The sequence below is a fragment of the Belonocnema kinseyi genome, chromosome 9 (genome assembly GCF_010883055.1).
Source record: "Belonocnema kinseyi isolate 2016_QV_RU_SX_M_011 chromosome 9, B_treatae_v1, whole genome shotgun sequence".
NCBI classification, from domain to species: domain Eukaryota; kingdom Metazoa; phylum Arthropoda; class Insecta; order Hymenoptera; family Cynipidae; genus Belonocnema; species Belonocnema kinseyi.
The window spans coordinates 116,782,814-116,805,022 of NC_046665.1; the positions used below are offsets into that span (position 1 = coordinate 116,782,814).

Below are 22,209 nucleotides of genomic sequence, written 5' to 3' on the forward strand. Positions count from 1 at the left end.
TATAAAATAAAATTTGAAGCATTTTAAACATTTCTAAGTATTTCTAGTAAAATTTGAAATGATTTTTTATTCTTTCATATTAATTTTAAAAGAAAGTGATGCATTTATAAACATTACAAAAGATTTCTAAAAATGTGGAAAATATTAAGATGATTTTTTAATTTTGAAAGATTTATAGAAAAATCAGGAATAATTCGAATCTGTTTAAAAGACATTTACGAATTTTAGCAGTTTTTAAAGAGATTTAGAATATTTTAAAACTGAAATATTTGCGGAAGTTTATATTTTTCCCCTAAACTTCCAAAAGTCCTCAATGTTTTCTAAACTGACATCCGAAATGTTCAAAAATCTTTTTGAATTTTCTCAAAGAATCTTAGAAAAATTATTCTTATATAACGTTTAAACAAATAAACTGAAAAAATAGTTATTTGAAATTTTTTATTTTGTATACAAAATTATTATAAATTACAGTTTGATTGAAAATTTTTTCTTTCTTATTTGAAAAATCTCTCTTGTTTGAAAATTTTAATATTTTGATGAAAATTTGTCTTTTTAGTTTACATATTCATCAGTTTTGATATAAGTTCATTTTGTTGATGAAAGATTGATCAATTTAGTTTAAAATTAATTTCCTTAGTTGAAATCTTAAATATTTTGTTCAAAACTCGACTTTTTTTGCATCAATTCAACTATTTTTTATTCAATATAAAAATATTTATTTATTAAAATATCAAATTTTTTCTGGAGAATTTATTTTTTTTTTTGTTAAAAATTCAACTACTCAAGTAATAGTCGAAATACTTTGTAAATGTTTCCTTTTTTCGTTGAATATTCATCTCTTTGGTTGCAAATTTAACCATTTTTGTTGAAAATAAACTTTTTTGTTGAAATTTCGATTTGACATTGAAACTTTTCAAAAATATTTCTAAATTTTCTCAAGAATATTAAAAAGATTATATTTATAAAAGCTTAATCACAAATCAACAAATAAACTTAAAAAATGGTTATTCTAAATTTTTATTTTGTATAAAAAAATAACTATAAAAATTATAATTTGTTTTAAAAACTTCTCCTTTTTAATTAAAAAATTCTTGCTTGTTTAAAAATTCAAACGTTTCGTTAAAAATTCGTCTTTTTAATTTGAAATTTCACCTCGGTTGAAATTCTTAATATTTTGGATGAAAATACGATTGTAATTTTTTGAAAATGCACTTTTTTGTTGAGATTTTGATTTGACTTCGGAACTATTAAAAAATCTCTTAGAATTTTCTCAAGAATCTTAGGAAAATTACATTTTTAAATAAATTACATTGTTAAAAAAGAAATAGTTACTCGAAATTTTTATTTTATATAAAAATCATTTTTCTTCGAATTGGAAAATACACTCGCGCTTATCGCGCACATAATAACTCTCGAAATAAAAAATAAATTAATTAAAAAAGACAAGAAAAAAGAGAAGGAAGGGGATTTGGAAGTTGCTTTCTTTTTCTTTCCTCTTTTTTTTTCTTTTCCGTTTTTAAATTTGAATAAATTTAATCGTTTCATTCTTGGTTGTTTAAGATTCAAGAATTTCCTAGTTGAATAAGAATTTTTTAAATAATTATTTGAAAATATTAACTCTTCTTACTTTGGACTGCGTAGATCAATCGCTTCAGATTCGACAGACAATTCCACTTTTTCCCGAATTTCTGATGGAAGATTGATAAAAATTGAGAGCCACTCACAAGAAGCAGTACCGGGAGTTTTAAAACCCATCTAGGAATCGTTAAAATTCCAAATAGTTATTTCTCTTTCAAGACGTTTTTTCTATTTTAAGTAACTATATCACTCTCATTTCATTATTAAACATGCAGACAAATTAATTCCATTAAATATTTACATTAAAGGAAAATCTGCCAGCACATGCGACATCACTCGGAAGTTACTAAAATATTGAAATTTACTACGAATTCCAATTATCGAAACTGATTTCGTAAAGCCAACTTTGCTCGTTAAAGCAACATCGATTATTGATTTTATTTTATTGGAATAATAAAAATCTGACTTCTACAAACGACCACAAAAATTTCCAATCCGTCTCTCCTTTGATTGAACCAAATAAAAAATAAATGAGAGAGGAAGAAATATATAAACTGAATTAACACAGACATTATTTTGCACGCAATTAAAATTTATTATGTGTTGCATTTCAAAATTTGTTCCATTTGAATGATAAAGTTTTTTTTTCAAATATTAAGATCGAATGTAATTAAAGATTTAATTTATTCATTTGTCCTGCTCTAGACAAGATTATTTGATTTGTTATGTGAAGTTTTTTGCCTATGTAAATGACGTTAATAATTTTTATATTAAATCTTTTTTCTCTGCAGGTATAGAATTAATAGTTTTTAATATTGATTGTTTTTTAATTGTGAAAAAATACTCTTTTGCTTAGCTGAGATCCGAACCCAGGTCTTTCACACTGTCCTTCTGATTCTCTTGCCCACTAAGCTACGGGGACACGAAATAATTTACTTCACAACTCCTAGAAGATGAATTTCAGTATCACTCCTTATACTTGCAAAATATTTAATTTTTAAATATTAAAGTTATATTTATTTATTATATTAAGGTTTTTGGCCGGGTAAATGTTGTTAATAATTTTGATGTTTATTCGTTTTTGTGTGCTGTTCTAGAATCAATATTTTTTGATATTGATTTTTTTTTAATGTGAAAAAATGCTCTCTTACTCCGCTGGGATCTGAACCCGGGTCTTTATGGCTTTGGGTCTGATGCTCTTTCCCACTAAGCTACGCGGAGACGAAGTTATTTTCTTCACGGTTCCTAAAAGTTGAATATCAATTTCATTCATTATACTTGCAATTTTTTTTATTTTTGAACATTAAATTTATATTTACTTCTGATGTTAAGGTTAATGACAAAATAAATGTAGTTAATAATTTTGATCTTTATTCTTTTTTTTCACTGGTCTTGAATTAATATTTTTCAATATTGATTTTTTTTCTTTGAACAAACTTTTTTTTAATTAAAGTTCTTTAAATTCTGAAGAGCTTGACGCTCTGAACTTTTGTCTCTTCTGCTTGTTTATTAATAATTATTTTACCTAAAGTATGGAAAAACTGAAATTTTTTACATAACAATTTTTTACGCTTTAATAACTGATTAGTTAAACTTTATATTGTCTTAAGTGAATATTTAGGCACTCATAGAATACAAATAATTTCCTCATTAGTCCATTTATTTGTTATAAACAAATTTTATGCTATAAATGATTCTCGTGATAAAATATTGAAATTTAAGATTTTATCACATTTTTATTTTCTTTAATCACTAGAATGGCTACCGATTTTCCTGAAAAATGTATCTTTTATAATATTTAGTCAAATATAACAACTTAAATCTTTATAAACAATTTAGATAAACAAATTCCAAATTTTGTCAATTTCACATAGAAAAAATCTGGTTCCTTTAATTGAATAATTTAAATATTATAAAAGATACATTTTTCAGGATATCAGTAGCCATTCTAGCGATTAAAGAAAATTAAAATTTGATAAAACCTTCAATTTGAATATTTTATCACGAGAATTATTTAATACAACTGTTATTGTTAACTTTTCAAATATTTTTGTGATTAGCAGTCATTATTCCAATAACTTAAAACATTTCAAGTGCAAAAACAAAAAAATTTCTATGCGAAAGGGCCAAAATTTTGAATTTGTTTATCTAATTTGCTTATAAAAATTTTAATTGTTATAATTTTGATGTTCAATCGTTTTTCTCTACTGGTCTAGAATCAATATTTTTTTTATATTGATTTTTTTTTATTTGTGAAAAAATGCTCTCCTGCTCCGCTGGGATCCGAACCCAGGTCTTTCAGACTGTCGTTCTGATGCTCTTGGCCACTAAGCTACGGGGAGACGAAATAATTTACTTCACAACTCCTAGAAGTTGAATTTCAGTGTCATTCCTTATACTTGCAAAATATTTAATTTTTAAATATTAAAGTTATATTTATTTGTTATGTTAAAGTTTTTTGAAAGGTAAATGTTGTTAATAATTTTGATGTTCAATCGTTTTTATCTACTGGTCTAGACTCAATATTTTTTAATATTGATTTTTCTTTAATTGTGAAAAAATGCTCTCCTGCTCCGCTGGGATCCGAACCCAAGTCGTTCTGACTACCGATCTGATGCTATTAGCCAAATCAGTGTGAAAATCTGAATAACCTGGGTTCGGATCTCAGTGAAACAAGAAAAAATAAATTCACATCAAAATTATTAAAGACATTTAACTGGTCAAAAACCCTAACATCAAGAAAAAAATTAATTAAGGAGTGTCGACATTAAATTGTTCCAAATTTTAGTTCAAATATTCATGCATAACATCCGGAAATTTGTTGGAAACCACCAAAAATTGATTTTTTTTAAAGTCAGGTTTAGAGGTGGTACAAGCCCCATAAAATTTAACACGTTTTTCCCATAGGAAAAAATGCGTATTTACAATTTTATTTAGAATCGTCAATATTAGGTGACTCGAGTTAAGACTCGATCTTTCTCCTAACAATTAGTCATAGAATACGAATTAAATATTGCTTTTTAAATATTACCCTCATAAGTCGGTTTTATAGGTTCCCGAAAAACCCCCATAAAGGAAACATGGCTTTTACGAGTTTTTGGTGTTAAGTCTAATTTTTTGCGATTTTTAAATGCGAATTGTATTTAATATATAAAATACTGCTGCACACCCATAATTAAATGTTTGCATATATTGTTTAAACAATTATTATAGTTTTCAGCTATTTTCTCTTAGAATAGAGACAGAATGTCCCGGTTTTTTCAGAACTTTTCTACTTTTTGGCCAATTTTTAATTAGATTGAGCTAAAAGTTAATTAATGTTAACAAAAATAATTGTTTGAAAAATATATTTTAATTGTTAATAATATTATCTTTGAATAATGCTAGAAATTGCGGTTTTTGGTAATTTTTAACTTTTTGTCTGCTTTTCAGTTGGAGTAAGTTAATATTTATTCCATTCAGCAAATTTCATTGTTTAAACGTAGTATTATTGTTTATAGCTACCTTCTTCTATATTAATACTAGATAACAGCGGTTTTTTTTTAATTTTTAAACTTCTGGTCCACTTCTGAAGTAAAGTGAAGTATAATAATTAATTCAAGTCAATACAAATAATTGTTTAAACAATTGAATATTATTTTTATTCATATTATCTTTACTTGATGGTAGAAAGTTGCGCTTTTTCAGAATTTTTAAACTCTATATCTGTTTTTCACTTGGAGTGACTAGATAATTAATTAAATTGCGCAAAATTAATTTTTTAACCCAATTATTCTTATTTGTGAGTATCTTGTCAGATGGTTGCGGTTTTTTCTGAATTTTTTTAAACTTTTTGTCGACTTTTCACTTTGTGACGTAATATTTATTAAAAGTAAAAAAAAAATAGTTGGTTAGACAATTTATTATTGCTTATATCTATCTCCTCTTAGATAAGTTTGATAAAGTTGCTGTTTTTTAAATTTTTAACTTTTCTTCACCTTTTCAGTTATTAACAAATAATAAATAAATAATAGAGGGAATCATTTTTTTTAATCTCTTTGTTTGTTGTGAATATATTTTTATGAAATAAAACAGAAATTTTTAATATTCTTTGCATATTTTACATGGATCATATTAAATGTAAATTTTCTTTGAAGTAGTTAGTGAGATCCTTTTTTTAAAATTAATATTAACATTCATTATTTGTTTATGACTAAAAAGTTTAAACAATTATTTTTCCTGGATTTCATTCGTTATTACGATATATTATACAAAATAGGTAAGTGTACTTAATAGTTATAGAAATAAATACTAAAGATCAAGTTAACCCTTCAAATAAAAGAAAAATACTTAACGTCAATTCAGACTAGATGGAAAATAAATTTCATTAAAATTTGAAAATTATTTTTTTTTCTGAAAAAAGACCTACTCTCTTCGCTTCACTGGGAATCGAACCACAGAACTTCCAATTGTCGATCGGGTGCTTTTCCATTAAGCTACTAGAGAGATCGAACGAAGAATCTTTTTTCAGAAAACACACTATCTCAAGCGAGGTGCTCCAGTTATGATACGAGTAATTTAAAGGAATTTTTATTATCATCAGAGATAGTTACCGTCAATCAGTGTAGATATCATTCCACCACCCGTGAAAATATATATCAAAACTGTTAATAAGGTTTACTCTCTGAATAACAGAAAAATACTTAACGTCAATTCAGACTAGATAAAAAATAAATTTTATTAACATTTTAAAATTAAATGTTTGCTGAAAAGAGATCTACTCTCACACCTGGCTTGAGATCTTTGATAGCTTAATGGAAAAGCACCCGAACGGTAATCGGATTTTCTGTGGTGCGATTACCAGATGAGCGAAGAGGGTAGATCTTTTTCCAGAAAAAATTAATTAAAAAATTTTCATAAAATTTATTTTCCATCTAGTCTGAATTGACATTTATTCCTCTTCATTTATTTGACGAGTAAACTTGAACGATAGTGTTGATTTATATTTTCACGGACGGTGTAAATATATATATATATTCTTTTTCGAAGAGAGTAGATCTTTTTCCCGAAAAGATTTAATTTAAAAATATCCTATAGAAGTCCTAAACATTTTTTAGGATTTTCCAGATATATTGAAATGTCAAGGATTTTTTGTTGAAGTCAGGAAACTTTTCGAGAGCGTGCTTCATTTTATATTGCAATATTTAATTGAATAACAACGATTCTTCATTTGCAACAGTAGCTTTATATCAATGTATTGAACCATTTTGTTGAAAATTCGTTTTTTGTCCTTAAAATCAATTTTTTAAAATGAAAATTAAATTCTTTTAATTCTGATTAAAAACTGATCTATTTTAGCTCAAAATTCGTTCTTTTGGGTTAAATTAAATTATTTTTTATTAAATATTACAATATTCTTTGGTTCAAATATCAACCTATACATTTGTTGCGTCGAATTCATCTTTTTTTAATAAAGATATCGTTACTCGGTGGAGAGTTACTCTTTTGTGAAAAATTAATTTTTGTGGTTAAAGATTTATCATTTTAATTGAAAATTCACCTTTTGGGTTGAAAAATGAGCAATTTTGTTAAAAATTCGTTTGGTTTTTATCTGAAAATTAGTTTTTTCATTGAAAATTTAACTATTCCAGTTGAAGCTTTAACTATTTTGTTGAAAATTGGTTTATTTTTTTTTTAATAAATTTTTTTCTGAAAATATAACTATTCAATTATTTGTTGCTAATTTATCTTTTTAATTTAAAATAGAATGTATTTTATATAAAATTTCGTTTCCTTTGGTGCAAATTAATCTTCTTGATTGAGCATTCATCTTTTTGGTTAAAAAATCAACTACTTCAGTTAAAGATTGATCATTTTCATTAAAAAAATATATTTTTTGTTTCAAATCTAACTATTCCAGTTTTGGTTGAAACTTAATCTTTTTTAGTTTTAAACTCAACTATTTTCAACACGCCAACCCGACCCTATCGATTTCGATAATTTTTGGATATGTTGTAGAACATAAAAATTAAAAGAGAAGAATTTTTTGTTATCGGCGGAAAAACAGTTCAAGGGGGTGAAAGCCACCGTTAAAACTCACCCCCGAAAGGAGTTTTTTTCAATATCTCAAAAACTATTCTGACTTTTAAAAAAAAAAATTAACGTCGAAAAGTTTCTTATAAAAAGGCGTTTCTACAGACGCAACTTTTACTCCGAAGGGTTGCCACCACATTTTTTAATAGGGGTAAATGTGCTATTTTTAATATTTTTTTCGATGCAAAATTTTTGTGCGTAACTAAGCAGTAACATTGATAACAGTTTATTCAAATTTATCGATGAAGTTCAATACTGTAAATGTTATTAATTTATTATTAGCGTACTTTCAAATTATGCAAATACAATATGGTGTAACAAATTATTAAAAATTTAAGTTATCTGAAAAAATTAAACAAATATTAATAGATTCTTCAAATGAATTTAACGACATAGATATAATTATTGAAGACACATTGGATTTTCAAAAAAAATATAAAGATCACGATGCAAAAATTTTTGAACATTAAGAACTGCATCACTTGCCTTATGCTTTCGAAGTGACAAAAAAAAAGAATTTAAGTATAAAATGTGTACAGAGTAAATTCAAGAAAGTTTCATCGATCATTTAATTAAAACGTTGTTAAAGCTGGATTAATTATTCATGATCGTGAAATACTTTAATGGGATTTGCAAGCTCAAAAAGAAATTGGCTCAAAAGATTTTTGATTCAAGGCTTCTGCAAATTGGCTATTGAAGTTTAAAAAAGCTCATCGAATAGTATCTAGAAAAGTAAATAAGTTTATTACTAAAAAAAACCTTGGAAAGTGGACTAGAACTTGAAGGAAAAGCTAATGAATTTGTAGCTGATGTAAAATCATGTATACTAAAAATCGGACTTCAACATGTGCAATGTTTGGTCAAATCAGTTTCATCAACAACACACAGTTATACCAGACAACCGCTAATATCTGCTACGGGACAACTCCTATCTCCTTTTTTTTAATATTTAAGGAGACAAGTGGTGAATTGGGCCCTAGGGTACAAAAAAATGTATTTAAAGCAGATAATGTACATGTTAAAGCATCTACATCGGGAAAATTAACTACAAGTGAGCACATTTATTTTGAAGTAATGATTAATCAAATTACTTTTTAAAAATCTCTTGTAATTAACGATTTCTTTAAAATTTGGTTACGAGTATTTTATCCAAAAGTGGGTCATCATTCTATCTTATTACTTGATTCTTGGAGTGGACACTGTGATACGGCTATAGAAAAAACGATGCCGGAAAAAAAAATAATAAGTATAAAAAAATAGTATGGGGAACAAAAGGAAAAATATAACCACTTGATGTACAGGATGGACACGCTGAGGCTTACATACATGGCGCACTTGATTGCAACCCGAATGGCACAACAGAAGGGAAGAATCCATGGTACAGGGGCATTTTCATATTTCGCGCCTTTAAAGTTGCATTCTGATCGTCCATTCGGTCAAGTCCGTTCATCTTCGTATCAAGTTTATCATAGTTTCCATGGTTGCGTTCGAAACTTCAAATGGATACAAATGTCAAAAAATATAGGTTATGCTATGTAGTAATTACAAATAATAAAAGTGTTTCATTAATAATGAAGTGAGACTTGTAAACTGAGAAGTAACCGTGAATTTTCTTCTGTGCCAATAACATTATTAAATGGCTGCTGAGTGACAAATACTATAAATTGTATGTTATGAATAGACAGGATTTGTTTTGTATGAAGTCAATAAAATATTACATGCAAAAATTGTTAAATGACATTACCTACAATTACTTAAAGCGATTTCGGAAAAAAGGTGAATACGACCATACCCGGTAACAAGCGTTGAATTCAGAAAAATTAAGAATTTTTATTCCTATGAATACGCGATTTTTCCTCCGTCTAAAAATCCCCCAACGGAAACAGAAAAAGTACAAATCCTATTCCTCTCAATCGACTTAGTAAAATTTAACGAAAGCATTTATTTAGCCTATTCTTCATTATTAAAACTCTAGAAAGGCATAGTTGAATTGGTGAGAATTAAAATTTAAGAATTCACATTCCGCATGAAGGAATGAAAACAACTTATTACACATATTTTGTGAACTTATTAGAAGGAATTAAATAAAATCAAAATATGACCACTTCTGAGAAATAAAAAATATGTTTGGACACATGTATCCATTTGAAGTTCGAACGCAACCATGGAAACTATGATAAAGTGGATCCGAAGATGCACGGACTTGACCGAATGACCAAACCGAATGCAACTCTAAAGGCGCGAAATATGAAAATGCCCCTGTACGATGGTTTCTTCCCTGTTGTTATGCAATTCGGGTAGCAATCAAGTGCGCCATGTATGTAAGCCCCAGCGTGTCCACCCTGTATATGGTCTCGCATCTGAAAAAATTTCATTCGACAATTTTCAGATGTCATTTTAATGATTTATGATTTGAATCTCCACTTAAGGAATAATATTATTCAACTTCAATCCCTAGTTCACAATCAGCTATCTTCACCGCGATACAAAATTCTCTTCAAGTACAAGAATGGGTATAGTCATCAAAAACCAGTCAGGTTTGATAATCCCGTCACAGAAAAAACTGAAGTTAAATTTTGTTGCATATAAAATTTCCCGCTTCAAAGTTTACATGCTATTTGGCGAAAGTTAATCCTACGATGGAATAAAAGGTGTCGTCTGCTACGGCGTCCTTACCAGCAATGGGAAAACGGCAAAGTATGAGTGAATTCGAGCTATAAATCGGGACACCAGATTTAAAACAACACAGAAAAAACAAAAGTTAAAATTTATTGCAGGTAAGGCTTGCAACGTTTAAAAATTGAAAATATTTCGACAAAAGTTTCACCGAGGTTAGGAGAATAATTCTGCTCTCGTCTACTTCGTCACGCTGAAGTAAACAAATGTTGGTCAAACATGTTGAATCAGTAACAGAAAACACGAAAAAAATTTGTTGTTACTGATATATCTCCTCCAAAATAAATTAGAATATTGTAGAGGAATTAAAACTTACTTAATACCATTTAGCAAAAAGCGCAAGAAGCAACTGAGAGATGATAATCCCCGGTTCTCTCCAATATAATGAAGTTGAACGACGGTAGAGAGCGCTGGCGTTGCAATTCTCGCTACATCTTGAATAAAAATAGAGCGATTATGAGGCAAAAGATTATCCAGGCAAGGTTAAAAATCGGAAATTATCTTCGATTCATGTAAAGTTTGTCCGGCAAGGTTAATTTTTGTTGCGGTGAATCTTTCCCCTGGAATCAAGGTTTCAAGGGGTTGGATGGGTTAGGCGGTAAGTGGTTAGGTGGGTAAGCTCGTTTGTGGTGTAAAATTTAATTTTTCAAGAAAAAAGCGACTAAGCTCGATATTTTCAGGGTTAGGTGGGTTAGCCTACTAGTGGTTTGGCAGGGGTGGTTTCTAGAAGTTGAGTGGGTTAGGGGTAAGTCGTTGGGCAGGTAAGCTGTCTTGTGGTGTGAAATTTAATTATTTCAAGAAAAAAAGCGACTAAACTCGATGTTTCCAGGGTTAGGCGGGTTAGCCTGTCTGTGGTTTGTCAGGGGTGGTTTCTAGGGGTTATGTGGGTTAGGGGGTAAGTGGTTAGGTAGGTGATCTGGCATATAGTGTGAAATTTATTTATTTAAAGTAAAAAAGCGACTAAACTCGATGTTTCCAGGGTTAGGTGGGTTAGCCTGTCTGTGGTTTGGCAGGGATGGTTTCTAGGGGTTATGTGGGTTAGGGGGTAAGTCGTTAGGTGGGTAAGCTGTCTTGTGGTGTGAAATTTAATTATTTTAATTTAAAAAAGCGACTAAACTCGATTTTTCTAGGGTTAGTGGGTTAGCCTGCTTATGGTTTGACAGGGGTGGTTTATCGAGGTAAAACACCCCTGACAAATTTTTTTTTTTGAAAATCTCGAAACAATTCAAATTCAATTTTTAATTTTCTCATTATCAGTGCGATTTGTAACCCAATCGAGCTGATTTTATCAATTTTACTATCGAAAAAAATATTAAAAATAGCACATTTACCCCTATTAAAAAAGGGGGTTGCAACCCTTCGGGATAAAAGTTGCGTCTGTAGAAGCGCCCTTTTGTAGGAAACTTTTTGACGTTGATTTTATTTAAAAAGTCCAAATAGTTTTTGAGATATTGAAAAAAACTCTTTTCGGGGGTGAGTTTTAAAGGTGGCTTTCACCCCCTTGAACTGTTTTTTCCGCCGATAACAAAAAATTCCTCTCTTTTATTTTTTATGCTCTACAACATATCCTAAAATCATCGAAATCGGTAGGGTCGGGTTGGCGTGTTGAAAATAGTTGAGTTTTAAACTAAAAAAGATGAAGTTTCAACCAAAACTGGAATAGTTAGATTTGAAACAAAAAATCTATATTTTTAATGAAAATGATCAATCTTTAACTGAAGTAGTTGATTTTTTAACCAAAAAGATGAATGCTCAATCAAGAAAATTAATTTTCACCAAAGGTCGAATTTTATATAAAATACATTCTATTTTAACTTAAAAAGATAAATTAGCAACACATAATTGAATACTTATATTTTCAAAAAAAAAATTTAATAATAAAATAAACGAACCAATTTGCAACGAAATAGTTAAAGCTTCAACTGAAATAGTTAAATTTTCAATGAAAAAACTAATTTTCAGCCAAAAACCAAACGAATTTTTAACAAAATTGGTCATTTTTCAACCCAAAATGTGAATTTTCAATTAAAATGATAAATCTTTAACCACAAAAAATTAATTTTTCATAAAAGAGTAACTGTCAACCAAGTAACGAAATCTTCATTAAAAAAAGATAAATTCGAAGCTAAAAATGTATAGGTCGATATTTGAAGTAAAGAATATTGGAATATTTAATAAAAAATAATTTAATTTAACCTAAAAGAACAAATTTTGAACTAAAATCGATTAGTTTTTAATCAGAATTAAAAGAATTTAATTTTCATTTTAAAAAATTGATTTTAAGGACAAAAAACGAATTTTCAACAAAATGGTTCAATACATTGACTTTAACAAAAAATCTCTGACATTTCAATATACCTGGAAAATCCTAAAAAATGTTTAGAACTTCTATAGGATATTTTAAAATTAAATCTTTTCGGGAAAAAGATCTACTCTCTTCGAAAAAATAATCTTGTTTCATAAAAAACGCTATCTTAATTCAAATGTTCCATTTACGATACGAGTAATTTAAAGGAATCTGCATTATCATGAGAGATAGTTACTATCACTCAGTGTAGATATCTTTCAACCAACCGTGAAAATATAAATCAACACTATCGATCAAATTTACTCTTCAAATAAATGAAGAGGAATAAACGTCAATTCAGACTAAGTGGAAAATAAATTTTATGAAAATTTTTTAATTCATTTTTTCTGAAAAAAGATCTACTCTCTTCGCTCACCTAGTAATCGGATCACAGAAAATCCGATTGCCGATCGGTTGCTTTTCCATTAAGCTATCAAAGATCTCAAGCCAGGTGTGAGAGTATATCTTTTTTCAGAAAAAATTTAATCTTAAAATATTAATAAAATTTATTTTCTATCGAGTCTGAATTGACGTTAAGTATTTTTCTGTTATTCAGAGAGTAAACCTTATTAACAGTTTTGATATATATTTTCACGGGTGGTGGAATGATATCTACACTGATTGACGGTAACTATCTCTGATGATAATAAAAATTCCTTTAAATTACTCGTGTCATAAATGGAACACCTCGCTTGAGATAGTGTGTTTTCTGAAAAAATGATTCTTCGTTCGATCTCTCTGGTAGCTTAATGGAAAAGCACCCAACCGACAATTGGAAGTTCTGTGGTTCGATTCCCAGTGGAGCAAAGAGAGTAGATCTTTTTTCAGAAAAAAATTAATTTTAAAATTTTGATAAAATTTATTTTCCATCTAGTCTGAGTTGACGTTAAGAATTTTTCTGTCATTTAAAGGGTTAACTTGATCTTTAGTATTTATTTTTATAACTATTATCTATACACTTACTAGTAACTATCTCTAAATGATAATACAAATTCCTTTAAATTACACGTTCTATAGAAAATTCCAAAGTCCCATTTTTGGATATTTCAAAAACATCCTATAAAGAAATCCCAGGATATCTCAATATTATTGAGATTTTCAGCTTTTTATGGAAAACCCCTTAAATATTTTGGGTCATAAACAGGATATCCCAGAATATCCTGTTGCTACGAGAGTGTGAGTTTTGAATATATGACTAGAATGGAACCTCGGAAATCAACTAAATCTACAGCTTGATCTACAGTTATGAAGGAGGAAACATAATAAATTCAACGAATTCATACCAGCTGGCACGCTATAAGGAATTAATTTAGTCCAATCACTTTAATTATGTATAAATTATATCCCATATCTGTGCACGTATCCCTTAGCTGAATTTAATTATAGCAAGTACAATAAAATAAATATATAGTATCTAAGTAATCCCTATCGTTTCAACACTCTCTAGTTGCTAAATTAGAAAGTAAGCAATTATTCATATACTCCTAGTAATTGTGCCAACTTTGCATAAATGTATGGAAATTTTCGCTATCCATAGGATTTCCGTATGAATTATTTCAATGTCGGCTAGACTCGTAATATGGAAACTATTGCTATTATAATTAAAGGAAACAGGGTTTTTATTAAAATATCTAATTATTCTGGGATGGATAAAAATAAAATTGATACATGATGTATAATACCTCATGTGTTATAAATTATATTAATGTAACATTTGTCGACTATGTCGCAGTTCTTTAATTATATGAGTTGTCAGATAATTTTTCTTTAAAAACCTTCATATCCCATGTATATCCCAGGAATATCCTAAGGATATCCCATTTTTATTCTAAAATGTCCTAGGGACACCTTAGGGATATCTAGTGAATATCCTGATAAAGTAGAAATTTCCATATTCCTAAGAAATTCCCAAAAGATCCTATAGATATCCCAGTGATATCCTAGTGATCCCAGTGATATCCTATCCTCTTTTTTGTTCTAAAATGACATAGGGACACCCTAGGCATATTTAATGAAATTCCGATCAAGGTCGAAATTTCTGTTTCCCTTGAACATCTTCGAAACATCATATGGATATCCCAGGGATATGCATATTTTTTCCTGAAATCTTCTAGTGACATCTTAGTACCTTAGTACATCTTAATATTTAGAGGACATCCTGCCGAAGTGGAAATTTCTATATCTCTGGAATATCTCAAAACCATTGTATGGATATCCTAGGATTATATTTGGGATATCCCATTTTTGTCCTAAAATATCCTAGCATCATCGCAGAACCTAGATATATGTAGAGGATATTGTTTTAAAGTGGAAATATGGATATCCTTGAAATATCATATGGATATGCTGCAGGTATTCCTATTATTTTACGTTCTTAAAATCTCCTAAAGATATCCTAGGATCTACATATATTTAGAGGATATTCGACTAAAGTGAAAATTTTCATGTTCCTGGAAGATTCCAAAGAAAACCAAACGGATATCCCAAGAATATCCTAGGGATATCTGATTTTTGTCTTGAAATATCCTAGGAATATTTTTAGATGGTATGATATTAAGATCGAAAATTGAAGATCCCTTTAACATGTTTAAAACATCATGTAGATATCTCAGAGATATCCATATTTTGTCTTAAAGTCTTCTAGCGACATACTAGGAACTTAGAATATTTAGAGGATATCCCACTAAAGTGGAGATTTCCATATCACTGGATCATTCCAAAAACATCCTATAAATATCCCAGGAATATCCTAAAGATATCATATTTTTAATATAAATAGCCGTCGAGACATCTTAGGGATATTTAGAGAATATCCTACTAAGGTGGAAATTTCCATATCCCTGGAAGATTCCAAAAATATCCTACGTGTGTCTTGAAATTTAAAAAAAATAGTTAACTAGTCTTGAAATATCCAAGGAATATTGATAGGATATCTTATAAGGGTTAATATTTAAAGATGTCTTAGATATCTTCAAAACATCACATGAATATCTCAGGTCTATCCATATATTGTCTCAAATTCTTATAGCGACATACTAGGACCTTAGGATATTTAGAGGATATCCCACTAAAGTGGAGATTTCCATATCACTGGATCATTCCAAAAACATCCTATAGATATCCCAGGAACATCCTATAGATATCCCAGGAATATCCTAAAGATATCCCATTTTTATTATAAATAGCCGTAGAGACATCTTAGGGATATTTAGAGAATATCCTACTAAAGTGGAAATTTCCATATCCCTGGAAATTCCCAAAAGATCCTATGGATATCCCAGGAATAACCTAATGATATCCTATTTTTCTTCTAAAATATCCTAGGGGCACCCTATGAGTATTTAATGAATATCCGATCAAGGTCGCAAATTCTGTTTTCTTTAAACATCTGCAAAACATCATATAGATAACCCAGGGATATTTTAGGGCCTAAATTTATTTAGAGGATATTGTAAAAAATTGGAAATTTCCATGTACCTGGAACATTCCAAAAACATCCTACGGATATCCCAGGAATAACCTAGGGATATTTAATTGTTTCATCAAATGTCCGAGGGATATTTATAGGCTATCATATTAAGGTGTAAATTTAAATATCATTTAAACATCTTCCAAATAGCATATGGATATTTTAGAGATATCCATATTTTATCCTAAAATCTCTTAGTGACATCCTCGGACCTAAAGATATTTAGAGGATATTTTGCCAATGTGGAAATTTCCATATCCCTGGAACATTGTAAAAACATCCTACTTATATCTCAGAAATATCCTAGGGATATATGATCTTTGTCTTGAAATATCCTAGGGATATTTAGAAGCTATCCTGCTAAAATGAAAATTTCGATATCCTTAAGACATCCGAAAAACATTATATAGATATCCCAGGAATATCCTGAAGATATCCCATTTTTGTTCTAAAATGCCCTAAGACATCCTACATTTATTTAGAGGATATTATATCAGCGTAGAAATTTCGATATCCTGAGAACATCCCAAAAACATCCTTTGGATATCCAAGAGATAATCAAATATTCTTGCAACATGTTCTATTGACATCCCTGGGATATTTAGAAAATGCCTAGTCAAGCTTATAATTTCGATATCCCGGTAACATCCCCAAAACATCCTATGGATATTCCAGTGATTAATATTTTTATCTAAGGAATATCCAAATTTTGTTCTAAAATGTCCTAACGTCATCCTAAAGATACTTAGAGAGTATCGTGTCAAGGTAGGAGATTTCTATATTCTTCAAACACAAAGAAAACATTCTATGGATACCACAGTTGCATATATTTTTTGTCCTAAAATGTAATTGGGAGATCCTAGGGACATTTGGAGAATATCTTATTAAGGTGAAAATTTGGATATCCTTAGCACATTCTAAAAACATCCTATGGTTATTTCAAAGATATCCAAATTTTGTGATAAAATGTCCTAAGGACACCCTGGGGGTATTAGTAATTATTCTTTAGAAGTGAGCATTTCTTTATCCCTTGAACATCCCAAAAACAACCTGTAGATATCTCAGGAATATCCTATTATTGTCTTGAAATGTCCTAGGATATTTAGAAAATATCTTAGAAAGGTAGGAGTTTCAATATTCCTGCAATATCCCTAAAAGGTATTTATAGAATATCTTATAATACATCCTGTGGATATCTTAAGGATACTCAATTTTTTCGTAAATTGACATCCTAGGGATATTTAATGAATACTTTATCAAGATAAAAATTTTGATATCGCTAAAACATGCTAAAATAATTTTATGGATATCCCAGGGCTATCCAAATTTGGTCCTAAAATATCCCAGCCTCAACCTAGAGATACTTAGAGGATATCCTATCAAACAGCCACCAATCATCATATAGATGACCCAGTCGTATATATTTTTTGTCCTGAAATGTCCAAAAAACATTCTGAAAATATTAAAAGGATATTCTATCAAGGTGATTTATATATCCCTGGAACATCCAAAAATTCTATTAATGTCCCAGGAATAACAAAATTTTGTCCTAAAATGTTTTCAGGGCATCCTAGGAACATTTGAGATTATCCTATCCAGGTGGAATTTTCTATATCCCTGGAACATCTAAAAAACATCTTAGATATCTAAGGAATATTCTATCATAGTCCTAAAATTTCTAGGATATTAAGAGGATATTATATAAAGGTGAAAATTTCAATATGGTTAAAACATCCACAATGAGCCGTATAGATATCTCAGTTATATTTATTTTTGGTTCTAAAGTATCCTAGGGACATTCTACGGATATTTAGAGAATTTCTTATCAAGGTCATAATTTCGACATCCCTGTTACATCCAAAAACATCTGTCGATATCCCAGGGATGACCCACTTTTTTCCTTATATGTCCTAGGGACATCCTACATATATTTAGAGGATATTATATCAATGTGGTTTCTATGTCTCTGGAAAATCCAAGCAAATCCTATGAATATTCCAGGAATAACTAAATTTTGTCCAAAAATGTCCTAGGGACATCCTAGAATTATTTGTGATTATCCTATCAAGGTGGAAATTTCTGAATTCCCTAAACATCTCAAAAATATTCTATGGATATTCCAGGGGTGATCCATTTATATCATAAAATATCCTAGAGACATATTAGGGACATTTAGAGAATATCCTATCAATGTAAAAATTGCTATTACCCTAGAACATCTTAAAAACATCCAATGGACATCCCATGGATATCCTATTATTGTCCCCAAATGTCCTCGGATAGTTAGAGGATATTCTATAAATGTGGAAATTTCAGTATCATTCAAACATCTCCAAAGTACCGTATAGATCTCCCAGTTATATTTATTTTTCATTCTAAAGTGCTCTAGGAACATCCTATGGATATTTAGAGAATTTCTTATTAAGGTCATAATTTTGACATCCCTGTAACATCCCAAAAACATCCTGTAGATATTCTAGGGATATCCCACTTTTGTCTTGGAATATCCTAGCGACATCCTACAGATATTTAGAGGATGTTCATCAAGGTGGTTTCTATACCCCTCGAACATATCTATACCTCTCGAACAAATCCTATGAATATCCCAGGAATAACTAAATGTTGTCCTTAAATATCCTGGGGACATCCTAGAAATATTTGTGATTATTCCATCAAGGTAGAATTTTATAAATCCCTTAAATATCTTTAAAATATTCAATAGATATTCCAGGGATTCCTGATTTTACTCTTAAAATATCCTAGGGACATCTTAGGGACATTCATAGAATATCCTATCAAAATGGAAAATTCTGTTTCCCTGTTACATCCCAAAAACATTCTGTAGATATCCCAGGAATGTCCAACTTTGGTCCTAGAATGTCTTAGGGACATTCTATAGATATTTATAGGATATATTATCGAGGTGGCTTCTATATCCCTGGAACATCTAAACAAATCCTTTGAATATCCCAGGAATAACAAACTTTTGTCCTTAAACATCCTGGTGACATCCTAGAAATATTTGTGATTATCCTATCAATGTAGAAATTTCTAAATCCCTTAAATATCTTGAAAATATTCTATGGATATTCCAGGGATTCTTGATTTTACTCCTAAAACATCCTGTGGATATCTCAGGAATGTCCACCTTTGGTCCTGGAATGTCTTAGAGACATCCTACAGATATTTATAGGATATATTGTCAAGATGGTTTCTATATCCCTGGAACATCTAAACTAATCCTGTGAATATCCCAGGAATAACAAATTTTTGTCCTTAAACATCCTGGGGACATCCTAGAAATATTTGTGATTATCCTATTAATGTAGAAATTTCTAAATCCCTTAAATATCTTGAAAATATTCTATGGATATTCCAGGGATTCTTGATTTTACTCCTAAGACATCCTGTGGATATCTCAGGAATGTCCACCTTTGGTCCTAGAATGTCTTAGAGACATCCTACAGATATTTGTAGGATATTTTATCAAGGTGTTTTCGATATCCCTGGAACATCTAAACAAATCCTGTGAATATCACAGGAATAACAAAATGCTGTCCCTAAATATCCTGGGGACATCCTAGAAATATTTGTGATTATCCTATCAAGGTAGAAATATCTAAATCCCTTAAATATCTTAAAAATATTCTATGAATATTCCAGGGATTCTTCATTTTACTCCTAAAATATCCTAGGGGCATCTTAGACATTCATAGAATAACCTATCAAAATGGAAAATTCTATATCCCTGTAACATCCCAAAAACATCCTGTGGATATACCAGGAATGACCAACTTTGGTCCTAGAATGTCTTAGGGACATTCTACAGATATTTATAGGATATATTATCAAGGTGGTTTCTATATCCCTGAAACATCTAAACAAATCCTGTGAATATCCCAGGAATAACAAATTTTTGTCCTTAAACATCTTGGGGACATCCTAGAAATATTTTTGATTATCCTATCAATGTAGAAATGTCTAAATCCCTGAAATATCTTGAAAATATTCTATGGATATTCCAGGGATTCTTGATTTTACTCCTAAAACATCCTGTGGATATCTCAGCAATGTCCACTTTTGGTCCTAGAATGTCTTAGAGGCATCCTACAGATATTTATAGGATATTTTATCAAGGTGGTTTCTATTTCCCTGGAACATCTAAACAAATCCTGTGTATATCCCAGGAATAACAAAATGCTGTCCCTAAATATCCTGGGGACATCCTAAAAATATTTGTGATTATCCTATCAAGGTAGAAATGTCTAAATCCCTTAAATATCTTAAAAATATTTGATGGATATTCCAGGGATTCCACATTTTTCTCCTAAAATATCCTAGGTTGAAATTTCTATATTACTAAAACATCTTATGGATATCCCAGAGATATCCCTTTATTGACCTAAAATTTCCTAGGATATTTAGAGGATATTCTATCAAGTTGGAAATGTAAATATCCCCAAAAAATCCTATGAATAGCCAAGGGACATCGATTGATGGTCCCAAAATGTCTTAGGGACATCTTATGGATGTTAATAGAATATCTTATCAAGGTGAAATTTTCGGTATCCTAGAAACATCCTCTAAATATTCTAGGGATATCCCATTTTTGTCCTAAAATTTCATAAGACTTTTACAGGATATCCTATCAAGGTACAAATTGTTGATATAAAGTATAAAAATATAATTATTATATTAATTTTCCTTTTTTTAAATTTTAAGTCTACAAATTGTTTTTTTCGTATCCAAATATCTCGAGAATTAAAAAAAAAATCGAAAAATATATATTTAGGGGTCTTTTGAGTCCATTTTTGAAAAAATTGCCTTTTTTACTAATTTCTCTTTTTTTATTATATTATAATTGCTGGTAAAAAAATTAATTTTTTTTGACCCAGGATTCAACTATTTTGTTCCAATATTACTTATTTGGATCAATTCAACTGTTTCCAATTTTTTAAAAATCTAAGTGGGTGAAAATATCAACTATTACATTATTCGTTGAGAATTCGAATTATTTGTTTATTATGAAATGACAAAAAAAAGAATGCGGCATAATTGGATAAATTAATTCAAAAATTATTAACATTAATTATACTTACACCAAAAAATACATCTTCCGTTCCAACAGATTGTTTAAATTTCATTTCATATTCGGGTGTTTCTCGTGGGTCTTGATCATCGGAAAATTCAATAGTTTTTACTTCTGCAGGATGCCAAATTTCATTTTTCTCTCCTTTTAAAATACCATGAGGACCCGCATGTTTCTCTTGTGAATTAGAAGCTTTGATATCCCCGGATGCTTTGATATCACCAGGCCCTTTAAACGGATAATGAACCGAATGTCAACAGAAAATTATTTTAAAAAGACACTGATTTTTAGCTTAAATTGATATTTTATACAAATTTCTTCAAAATGAAATAAAAGGGAGCTAACCAGATTTTTTAGGGTCGGCTGATAAATCGGGACGACTGAAAAATCCCGAAAAATAAAATTCCCGACACAGTAAAATTCCCGAATTACAAAATTCCCGAATAATCAAATTCGCGAATAATAAAATTGCCGAAAAATAAAAATACCGATTTGGAAAATTCCCAAATAATAAAATAAACGAATAATAAAATTACCGAGAAATAAAAATACCGAATTGGAAAATTGCCGAAAAATAAAATTCACGAATAATAAAATTTTCGAAAAATAAAAATACCGAATTGAAAAATTCCCGAATAATAAAATTCCCGAATAATCAAATTTCAGAATTATAAAATTCCCGAATTGGAATATTCCCGAATAATAAAATTTACGACAGTTTATAATATTACCGAATTGGAAAATTCCCGAATATTAAAGTTCCTGACAGTTTATAATATTACTAAATTGGAAAATTCCCGAATAATAAAATTTCCAACAGAAAATTGCCGATTTATAAAATATCCGAATTGTAAAATACCCGAATTTTAACAATTCGAATTTTTTATAAATATATTTTATTGATTACAAATACAACAATAAGATATTAGTTTCAAAAATTATTTTTAACATTTAAAATTTCGAAGCTTATTTTTTGAA

General features: G+C 29.4%; 1 protein-coding gene across 1 annotated transcript in view; it reads right to left on the minus strand.

Moving 5' to 3' along the window:
• Positions 1–22,209, minus strand: part of LOC117180709 (protein PIH1D3) — a 30,553-nt gene that overhangs the window by 1,550 nt on the left and 6,794 nt on the right. Inside the window, exons 2-3 of the mRNA XM_033373197.1 lie at positions 21,242–21,459; positions 1,628–1,755 (exon numbers count right to left, since the gene is read on the minus strand). Of these exons, the coding sequence (XP_033229088.1) occupies positions 1,628–1,755; positions 21,242–21,459 (346 nt within the window). The remainder of the gene's footprint in view (positions 1–1,627; positions 1,756–21,241; positions 21,460–22,209) is intronic.